This window comes from Durio zibethinus, chromosome 3 (genome assembly GCF_047325235.1).
Source record: "Durio zibethinus cultivar Kanyao isolate XHJ-2024 chromosome 3, ASM4732523v1, whole genome shotgun sequence".
NCBI classification, from domain to species: Eukaryota; Viridiplantae; Streptophyta; class Magnoliopsida; order Malvales; family Malvaceae; genus Durio; species Durio zibethinus.
In genome coordinates, this window is record NC_143164.1 from 3405303 (window position 1) to 3417114 (window position 11812).

At 32.1% G+C, this 11812-nt stretch overlaps 1 protein-coding gene across 1 annotated transcript; it reads right to left on the reverse strand.

The window, feature by feature from the left end:
* Positions 1 to 4569: 4569 nt before the first annotated feature.
* Positions 4570 to 6879, reverse strand: LOC111300741 (agamous-like MADS-box protein AP3). The gene is made up of 7 exons (XM_022896363.2): positions 6614 to 6879; positions 6453 to 6519; positions 6265 to 6326; positions 6047 to 6146; positions 5243 to 5284; positions 5074 to 5118; positions 4570 to 4959 (listed from the first exon to the last, which is right to left on the reverse strand). Exons 1-7 carry the CDS (start codon positions 6799 to 6801, stop codon positions 4783 to 4785), a joined length of 681 nt encoding a protein of 226 aa, XP_022752098.1. The 5' UTR covers positions 6802 to 6879; the 3' UTR covers positions 4570 to 4782.
* Positions 6880 to 11812: the final 4933 nt, after the last annotated feature.

The window sequence follows — 11812 nt, forward strand, 5'->3', positions numbered from 1 at the left end:
GGTTTCTTTACTTCTACATCGCAGTTTAATCCTGATCCTCATTATTTCTTTGACTTATGATTTAATCCCGATCTTTTTGTTTCTTGACTCATGGTTCAATCCCGATCTCTTTACTTTTAAGTCACGATTTAATCTCGATCCTCATTTTTTTTCTGACTTGCAGTTTAATCTCGATCTCTTTATTTTCTTGACTCGTGGTTCAATTTCGATCTCTTATACTTTTAAGTCACAGTTTAATCCCGATCCTCATTCTTTCTTTAACTTACGATTTAATCTTAGTCTTTTTATTTTTCTTAATTCATGGATCAATCTTAATCTTTTTAATTCTAATTCACGGTTTAATCTCGATCTTCATTATTTCTCTGACTTATGGTTTAATCTCAATCTTTTTATTTTTCTTGACTCTCGATTAAATCCCGACATCTTTAGTTCTAAGTTGCGATTTAATCTCGATCGTTGTTATTCTCTGACTCGTGATTTAATCTCGATCTCCTTATTTTTTGACTTTTGATTTAATCCAAGGTCAATCCTGATCTTGTTATTTCTCGACTCATGGTGTTGTCCCAATCATTTTCTTTATTATTCGACTTGCAGTGTTATCCTAGTCGATTATTTATTTTTTGACTCACTGCGTCATCCCGGTAGTTATCCAAACCAAAAAAAAAAAACTTTTGAAAAAATCTCAATTTGCTTCCAGACAAAATTGTTGTCTTTGTCTTTACCCTATTCCTGATTCTCAGTAATGTGCAAAGAGCTGCAGTTGTAGACACCAAATTTGTTCAGCTTTTTTAGTTAAGTATCATATTAAAATTCGTCAAGCTGTCACCAGTAGAGTTGCCAAGCTATCGTAATGGTTTTGGGATCGCCAGACGTAAAGAATTTTAAAATCAAAAAAATAAAAAGAAGAATCACCACTAATCTTTTTTAGGGTATGATTGGCCACCTAAGAGTTTATCTTCTTAATAAAACTATAAAAACGGGTTTAAAGTTTATTAAAAAGATAAGTTTTGATCTACGAAAAATCAAGTTAAGCTCGGGAGTCGGTTACACATGAGGAAGGATTAGCACCCCCACAGCGTCCATAAATTAGTACAATTTAATTACGCGGTATTTTCGATGTTGGATAAAAATGGTTTCAATTTGAAATTTAACACTAATTCCCTTTACTTAAAAAAATAAATTTTGGTTAGAATTCTTTTTTTAGGAATATTGAAGAAATCTTTAAGTTAAAGAATTATCTTAAAATTTTTCAACATCTAAGCAGAATTTAAAATAACTCTTTTGGTTTAAGATTTAACATGATATTTCTTAAAATAAAAAAAATAACATTTTTTATGAAAAATAATTGTTGGTGACTCTCCAACATTTACGCAGAATACCAAAAATTATTTCTTTTGGAATGTTATTTTTGTTTTATTTATACATCCATTTTTGTTTTGTGAAACATTTTATATGAAAAAGTAAATAATGGTATTATTAGGTAATAAATAAAGATCAAAGACAGAGAAATACGAAATGAGTGTCAACAATAATATAATGATGTATATATATGCCTATGGATATTATGCAAGATGAAATGCAATTTTAAAGTTGGGCTCTTAAGTATAATGAGATCATTCCGACTCTTCAACATCTAAGCAGAGCTTAGGTGCGACTGTTTATATTTAAGATCTAAATTTACTAGCATTTTTTATTTAATAATCCCATTATTAATGCGAATTAAGAATTCGTGTGAAAAAACTTAATGAAATAAAGTTTCCTAAATACCCCATCATCTAGGCAGCATTCGAAATAAATTACTTCAAGTAAGGTTTTCACATATGTCTTTAGGATTTTTAGGTGGTTTTGGTTAGAGCTTGAGTCGATGTTTTAAAGGTTAAGGTCTCAAGATTTTGAAGATTCAAAAATGTGTATTAAATTTAGGTCTTTACCTTAGAAGTTTAGGGGTTTTTAAAATTTTGAATTTTTAGGTTTAGGATTTAAGGTTTAGGATTTTGAATTTTGGGGTTTAGTGTTTGGTGTTTGAAGTTTGGGGTTTTAGTTTTAGGGTTTAGAAGACTTAGGGTTTGATTTTAGGGATTGGAATTTAAGGTTTGGGATTTTTTATTTTTATTTTAGGGTTTAGTGTTTAGGGACTGGAATTTAGGGTTTGAGATTTTGGATTTTTAGGGTTTAAGGTTTTGTTTTTTAAGGTTTAGAGTGTTTAGGGTTTCATTTTTAGGGTTTAGAGGGTTTACGGTTTAATTTAGGGTTTAAAGTATTTAAGGTTTCATTTTTATGGTTTGAAGGTTTGGGTTTAATTTTAAGGGTTTGAAGGATTTAAAGTTTGGAGGTTTGGGGTTTAATTTTAGAGGTTTAAGATTTAAGAGTTTCAAAGCTTGGTTTTAGGGTTTGAAGGATTTAGGGTTTCAATTTCGAAATTTTGATTTTTGAAATTTAAAAAAAACGTGAATATCTCTAAAAATTTTCAACATCTAGGTGGACTTTCGGAGCAAGTTCGTTTTTTGTGAATTTCAAAAAAATAATTTTTTTATTATAAAGAGTTATTATTAATCTATTTAATTTTAATTTTTTTATAATAATATTTTTCCAACATTTAGGCGAAATTATTATTATTTAAAGCACGATTATATTCCCTCCAACATCTAAGCAGAAAAAAATATTTTTATTATTATTTTTTTATAATCATTTTGTATTTTTATTTTTACTTTTATTTTGTATTTGTATTTAACACTTGGGTAAAAATGTTAAAAGGAATTAAAAGTTTTAAAAACTTTTTTTTAATTGATATTATTAATTATAAATAACATATACTTATTCTAACAAAATTTAATAGTGTTAAAACATGCATAAATAACAATAATAATAAAGTTTAAAAAATAGTTAAAAAAGATTAGAAAAAATGTAAAAAAAAAAAAATACCTGAACCGGACTGGTCAACGCCGGTTCGATCTCGTCAGGCGGTTTGGAGCAGAGGCGGTTCAAACTGGTTCCCTGGCGGTTCGTCGGACCAGTTGAAGGCTAGATGAGATAGGTCAGCGGGTTAGTTTGGGTGGATCTCGAGTCAGGTCAACGACGAATCTTTCCTGATCCAGACAACGTAATTTTGGGCTTTATATATATATATATATAAGCCAATTTTTTTTAGATCATTTTCCACCTTTTCTTAGAAAAAAAAAGTTTTAGAGCTTAGGGATTCTCTGGCCTTGGCCGAAGTCTGGTGTTGGATCGTCGCATCGACCGTCGTTTGACTACCTCCGATGGTCGTCGCCGATGATTGCCAGTGACAAAAAAATTTCAAAATTCACCGAAATACACTTTTCGACCTCCTAAGCTTAGATCCGCTGTCCTTTTCATGAGAAAAAGCCTCGATCAGCATAGATCAGGGTTTGATGTTTTCTGTGTTTTTTTTTTTGGTTGAAAACTCAAACTGACACTCTTTTTTCTTTGTTACAGGAAAGCTTTGGCATTGAGGTTCCTCCCTAGGGGGGACTGTTTGTTTTTGTTTTTGTTTTTCTATTTGGGTATTTGGGTATGGGTTTGTTCTGGCTTTTTGGTTTTTTGATTTTTTGGTGGATGGAGTTTAGTGCTTCGAGGTAGTTGGAAATGTGTCCAAAAGAGCAGAGGGGAATGAAGCTGGGTTTTTTATAGGGCTTGGTCTGTGTTTGGGATAGTGGGTGCTCTAAAGGTTGTAAAGGGTGGCTGTAGGAATGGCTGTAGAGGTGGCTGGTTTGGTGGTTGTTTACAAGGGTCACTAGTCTGATAGGACTGGGTAAGGGTGGCTGATCAGATGGGATCAGGCAGAGGGCTGGATAAAGGCAACGGCGCCACCGTAAATCAGCCCTCTATTTTTTATCTTTTTTTTTTAATTAATTAATTAATTTTTTTAATTTAATAATTTTTTTGTTATATTTTTTGTTTAATTGATAAATATTAAAATAAAAATAAAATAAAATGTAAATATATTTTGGGCCTAAATAATGAGATTGGGCTTCGAGCCTAATTGAATCACATTAGGCCTGAAATCCAGTTGAATCAAAATCGGGTCTGAAGCCCAATTGAGTCAAAATCGGGTTTAAAGCCCAATAAAATCGAAATCAGGCTTGGGTCTAAAAACCTAATACCCATGACGAATTTTAATACGATACTTAACTAAAAAAGTCAGACAAATTTGGTGTCTACACAAGGATTAAGGATTAGGCTGACAGTAATTTGACATGTTATTCATCGGATGTTAATCTAAACAACAACAACAACAATGTGTTAATATTTAATAGCGTCAAGGCTTTTTTTCACTTCTATTTTGTCTTATTCAGGAATTCCTGCATGAAATTCGATAGTGTTAATGGGCCCCCAATATCCGAGTTAGCCTCAGTTTAAGACTATTGACTCTTAGATACAGTAAATGTTGGGCTAAAGTTGAATTTAAGAAACAAAATTTGGAGTTCGGCCTAGATGGTGGCCCAATTGGTACCACTAACCAGTTTTCTTCTTGCTTCTCATCGCCCAATACAAAAGCATTGAAAACCTGAAAACTTATTTTACTTATCTATTCATTTTATCAGAATATAAAAGAAAAAGAAAATATAAATTGAGAATAACTGAATAATAGATTGATACATAGAGTCTTATAAATCCTTAATCATCAATATATTAGGAAACATCAAAACCACATAATTATAAAGTGGAGAGAATTTTAGTAATTAATAGTACACACCATTTTTAATTTGTTTTCACACCAATATATATATATATATGGCATGACCTTAGCTTTGAGATATGCTAATGGAGCAAGGGATAGGTTGTGAGATCTGATCCTCCTCCAGCGCTGTGAAGATTGGGATGGTTAGGCTGTAGGCTTAAAGCAAATACACGAGGACCTCGATTTTGGTATCCGATTAGGGTATCATAATCCCCACCATTATCAACTAACCCGTATGGATCTTCTTTGATTGCATCCTTGAATCAGATGATTGAATAGACATCATTAGAAAACAATGGTTTCTGATCCCTTAATATGATGAAAATGTACAAACTACAATGTCACTAACTCTATGATTACAAGGTACTTACCAGTTCATGTAACAGATTTTTGTGTATCCCTTCCTCATTCCTCATCTGGGACAAGATATATAATAAGAGAAATAATATATATGAGTAATTTTCTATACAATTGCAAAATTAAAAGAATGAAAAATGAATGAGAGTTAAATTAAATTCAAATATCATCATATCAAATTACCTTTTTTCTAAAAGTTTCGATCTGATTGCTGAAGACACGATACTGTTATATATTTACAATCAAAACTCGATTAGATTCTATATAAAAAGACTTCGAAAATTATTGTGCTTATAGTTATAAATTGAACGCAATGCCAAAAGAATAAGATATGGATTCCAAATATCAAAGCATAAGGAGAAAGTGATTGAGAGAATATTCTCACAAACTATTTTATTTTCTTGTATATATATAGGGATAAAATTTTCTTGAGATCTGAATTTAAGAATTTTATTCAAAATCATTATCCACCACCACTACTACTTGAGTTAAATAATCCATATAACTTTTCAAAAAAAAAAATCAAAATAACTGATAATATTCTGGAAAATTAACCTTTCTTTATAAAATATGTTAAATGTATATATGTTCCATTCCTGGGATCGATTAGGAAGGAGACTGCAAATACAGGGTGGTTGTAATCTTTATGAACCAATTGAGTTATGTGTGAATTTAAAATTTAAAAACATTTTTTATATAAGATATAGGGTAAAAAATGATTTTTTTTTAATAGAAAAAACATAAGCTATTATGCCAAATATTTGGATACAAAATTTAAAAGTGTTTAAAAATTTTTTGAAAGGAAGTAAAAAAAAATCTTAAGGTATTAACATTTCAAAGTAATTATTCATCCTCTTTAAAAATTAAATTTCACCTCTTTTTGGACAAAAAATTAAATCTAACTTAGTATATGACCAAGTCAGGAACATTAGAGGAAAGGAAAACCCTAGTTCAAAAGGTTCTTAATTTGGTTTTAAAATGCCTGACCTTTCTCTCACGAACAAGCTTGGCAGAGCTCTCCATCTCTTGCTCCAAACCACGAAGATCCTTAATGCTCAAATCGTTCAAACAGTCACCCATCCTTTGCCTATCATCAATTCCATCGCCATAACATCAAACATAAATAAATAAACAAGGAAGAGTAACAATGTAACATGTTAAATTCAATAAAAAACACACTAAAAAATATATATTCATTTTTTTACCTGATCTGCTTGCGCAGATTCCTGTTAACCTCTTTCAGGTGCTTCAATTGTTCTTGCATTTTCTGTAAATTCCCCAAAATTCAATGTAACAGAGAGATCGTTTTAGATCGTTTTTCTCTTTCAAGCAAGCTCTCCCAAAGATGAAAACAAGAAACAAGAAAAAGAAAAGAAAAGAGTGAGTGAGAGACCTCGAAGTGAGTATTCCAGATATCTATCCCCAAGGTTCTCTGGTACTGATCAATTATTTGCTTCGTTCTACAAAAATTAGAAAACAAAATAAAATTATACTGCTAAAAGAAAACGAGAAGCTTTGTTTTTAAGAAATATAGGGTTTTGGAGAAGGAGTTACGAGGTGGAAGGGCTGATAAACTCGTGGAGTTTTCCAGTACTGGAAAACATGATGATAGAAACTCTTGCATCGCAAAGAACAGTGAGTTCATTAGCCTTCTTGAACAGACCATTTCTTCTCTTCGAATAAGTGACCTGTCTGTTGGTTGAGTTCTCTATCAGCTTGATCTGGATCTTTCCTCTAGCCATGATATTTTCTCTCTAGTTTTTTCTTTTTCTTTTTCTTGGATAGTGATGAAATGAAGAACAAAAAAAAAAAAAAGGAAAGAACTGAAATGAAGGAGATGGTGGAATCCATTACTACAAATGGAAAGACATTGCCTAATCGGTGAAAGGTTTCCCATGGTTTGTTAAACGTGGTAAATTGGAGTCATCCCTGTTTGATTTGAACAGAATATCGATATTTCGTCTTTGGGACCAACACTTTCCGTCTTCCTCCGTCAAGTCTCATTTTATAGTTTGACATTTTTTTTGTACTACCCCATAAATTAACCGCGGTTATATCTACAGGATGTTCTCATTTTTCGGGCCTAGCTAGCTCCTAGCTCATGGCAAGCGTGGCATGGGGCTGGGGCAGACGAACAGATTGCGTCGACCTACGAATTTATGAAGAAGTTAACGTTGTTGAGGCCACGAGGTAATGTCATTTCAATCCTTCCTACACGTCTAATCAATGCTTTTTCTTTTTCCTGCATATCTAACAAACACAATCTGGAGAATTTGTCGTAGCTCGTACTGGGCCTTTATGTGGACGTTGAGGTTTCAACCCGGCAGTTCCAAACCCAAGATGATGTTGGGTTTTCAATGGCCAGCTCATGCTTGGGGCGCCGAACATATTTCATTTCATCTTAGAATATTAGAGGTAGGTTTTTATGGTGGTGAACTCCTCAACAAAGATGGCGTTTCAGTTTGCTGCTAGTCTTTGGGTTCATTCTTCCATTCTTTCTTCTCCATTTTTTCCCTTTAAAGCTCTATAGCTTTCTTTCTTTGTCTTGTTTATTGACAAATTTTTCTAGCTCATAAGTGCTGAACAGGAAGAGGTCTAACTATGTCTTTTTTTTTTGTTGGAAGTGGTCTAACTATGTCATACCTAGATAATGAGATCTCATATAAGCCGTGGAAAGGTTGCTAAGCTATCAAAGCAAAATGTTTGATGTTGGGAAATTTGAATTTCTTCAGACAGACAAGACACCTCAGAAAATTTCCCCAAAAACCTAAACCTATTGTACTTGTCAGAATTGCCAGGTTGATTCTTGGTAAGCCTAACTTTTTTTATTGTTAACCATTCAGCATCAATGTGACTTTTGCAAATCTTGCCAAATTTTTTAAAGCTTGTTTTAATCACAAGAGACAAAATTTTGATTTTGACATATCTCATCCAACGTATTAGTTGTATGGAAGAAAAAAAGAGAGAGAACGTAAAGAGCCTAGGTAAAGTCAGAATTTATCTGTATTCAAGATATATATAATCTAAATGACAACGACAAGCTTAATTAGATTAAAATTTTCTTGCTATAAGGTTTTTCTCTAATCGAATTATATATTAATTCAATGATGACCCATGAGAAGATAGCTTGGTTCATGAACAGAACAGATCTATTTTTTTGATTTTTTTGTCATTTTTCTTTTTCAATTTTGTATTAAATATCACAAAAGACATTAATTTGATTTTGACATATATCTAGTCCAAAATGAAGCTGTTCAGAATGTAACCAATTTTTTATATGAATGAAACTACTAGGATCATATTAAAGTGTGATCAATTTTTTTTCTTCTTATTAATGATTTACCTGAACAACAAATGTATAATTGAAGATTAACTTATTTTTTAAATTGTTGGTAAATGACGGAGACTTGGGATCCGATCATTGTCTGGGAAGAGCTTTGCATCAGATCAAACTAAAGGAGACTCGAGACTCAAAAAGTGCTAGAAGAAGAAGCATTAGAGAGACATCTTTTGCACACATTCTGCTGAAGCTGGAGCCCACCAGGCAAGATTGAGCCAATCGTTACGGGCCTAATTCTTGAAAGTTGATTTATTAAACCCATACAAGATCCTTGGATGCTGAATTAAAAAGATAAAATGGGCCTACAATCGTCGCATAAAACTTAATTCCAAACGGAAGGAGCTTCCTTTTTTTCCCTCACAATTATTTGAGAATGTCAGCTGTAAAAAAACCATAGTGTTGCTTTAAAGGAATCATCATAACAATTAACGAGTAGTAGTAGGAGTAGTGGTGTCTGCTTTTCCAAAAAAAAAAAAAAGAAGAAAAAAACCTTTGGGAGAAATAAGAAACAAAGGGTTTCTTTTGTGAGGCATCCATTAAAGAATTAAGAGAGGGACTTTGGTTTGTCAAAAGTTAAGCAGTAGGCACGTGATATGGAGATGTGGTAACCTTCCCTTGAGACAATTATGTCATGCAACGCCCAATTACACCAATAACATGCTTAAAGGGTAAAGACCTTATCCCCTATACATTTCAACCTATAAATCATCTCAATCATGTCTATCACATGCAAACCCCAACCCCATTTTGACGTTCCTTTTTTCTAATTAATTAATAATAAAGTATGTTTGAAATTTTAATTTTTAGATTTTAGTTCAAACAAGGAACGTAGTAAGAAATAAGTAATAGCGCTGATAAAGGCTACGAGTCCATAGCACTTTAAAAATCTTCACCTAAAATTGCACGTAGTGTCCCCTCTTTGCTCTACTTTGTGGTTGAGCTGGGCTGGACGGCTTTGGTTAGGCTATAGGGTGGGGCTCAGCTGTGTGTGAGTGATATTTTCTAAATTGGAGAGGGACCCCTACATGTGTATTGAATAGGAGAGTTTACTATTTTACTGGTAGTTTCTAAAGGCAATTGTTCTGCTACTATAATTAGTACTATTTTGAGGCCATCTTTTTTTATAATCCCTCTGAACTTGGATCAATGCATGATCACATAACTCAACGTATGATAAGGACGAGATTTTCTTCCCAAAAGCTGAAAAATGTAAAAGGTATAAGGGAGAAAAAAGTTGTCAAACCATTGCATTTGCATACACAAAAGATTACGCAATTTTAATTTGCAAAAAATGCTTGGCCTCCCCCAAGGACTGGGAAGTACTCGAGCTTAAGGAAGAAGCAAAACCAGCATAAAATCACCTGAATGATGAAGCAAATCAAACCCCACTTCGCTTTTCAATAAAGATGATTGGAAGTTTACAACAATTTTATATTTAGTCTGAAAATAAGTTGAACTTTGAACTTAATTTTTTAGGTTTTTTTTTATTTTTCATACTAATATTGTAATATTCAACGCTTTTCTTTTTTAGGTATGTTGGATCGAGAAAATTTTCGAAACACCATGGAAATACATATAGTGAAATTGCATTTCTATTTTTGTCTAATGTGTAGGTGGTCTTCCTAGGTCATGGTTCATTGCAACAAAAATTTTGGCTTTGGCAAAACACTTTTGTCTTTCGCCTTCATTCATTTTTTCTCTTTTCGAAGGACTGAAAGCTAATGACCAGTGATGAGAGACCCAAAAGAGCATTTGAAAGCAGTGTTAAAATTTTTCTCTGTTCGAATGGAAATTGCTTAATGTAATAATGTCAAAATGCAAAAACTAAAAAAAAAAGGATTGTGTTGAAGGGAATTGCTTGGTCCTGAGAGAGTCAAGCAAGGGAAAGCAAGCACAGGGCTCGAGAGTGAACGACAGGTACTCAATTATTGAGACTCCCATACATCATTCATTCTCCAGTCAAAACCTATTTCTCAAATTTCTTCTATGAGGTGATATTTAAAATATATAATTAATTTATAATATATTAAATATAAATTTTTAATAATAGCTTCATTATTAATGGAATCTTTATTTTCTACTATTTGCCATTTTGGCATTAGGTCGAATTTATTTCACTTTAATAGGCGGATGGTTTACTCAATTACGTAGCCGCTTAACTTTCACTCAATTTGAGGAAATGGTTTATTTGATCAAATCATACCATTAGCTACTCAATTTTAGATGCTATAATGATATTTACTTTAATCGCCCTTTTAAATTGTCATGAGATTGTTATCTTATGGTACATTTTGTTTGGTTCTAATATGTCTCTTTTGATCAAATCAAACTCAAATTTTATTATTAATTAATTTTAAAATAATTTGATAATTAAAAGTTTTGAAAAAAATTTTGAACCCATATTATATTTTAAAATAAAATCAGTACGGATGAGTTTGATTGCAAAGAAAAATCAAATGGGACAAACAATATAAAACAAAAACTTATATGTATTCATTGAACAATAAATTCTTTTTATTTGGAATTCAAAAACGTAAATCACATTGTAACCTTTTCAAACTTCATTGTTCATGGATAATATGACGTTTGATTTTCATTTTATTCATCGTATTCGTGTAGGTGATGTGATAATTAAACTAAAGCGCCAAAAAAAAAAAATCTATCAGGCCATGGAACAAAAAAAAAACCCTAATTTCTAATTACAAATTAAATTACTGTAAAAGTACTGCTTTCAACTAGTTTAAAGTTTAATGTTCTATTAAAGATTATTTAGAATAAAATTACATGTAACATAAGCCAATATTTATCAAAAAGGGAATCGAAAATCAAGAACATTTAAAGGGGAACAAAGAAAAGAGAAAAAGGTAGCTAGCTTCCTCAAAATTTGGATGAGTGACCTGCTGCTGCAACATGAAGCCAGGCATAACCCTTTTCTTTTTGTAAGATTATGACTCATTTAATTCAAAAAAATGGGGCAAAAAAAAAAAAGAATGTAGCTCTCATCGTACCTCGGAGAGGGATATATAGTAAGTGGTAGTAGTAGTGGTAGTTCTTTTTCATTCCTGTCCAGAAAAAGGGCAAGTTAGGCTCCCTAGTTTAAAATCATGAGGAGGGAGCCCCAATCTTTTAATCAAAGTTAGGAGCTCCAAGTTTGTTCCTATACTGAAATAAACAATCTAATCGACTATCATAGCCAAGGCAGACAAGGGCCAAAAACAAATAAAAAGGTAGAGAGAGTCCACAGTAAAGAAAAAAAAAAGGGGGGGGGGTTCATTGCCTCGGGCCCCTAATTACAATTAGCATTAAATTTTTGATTTTTTGCTTATTAAAACTTCATTTGAGAGTTTAGCAAAATTTATTTAAAAGTATTTTTAAGATTGACTTTTAAGATTCAGTCATAAAATAAAATTTTC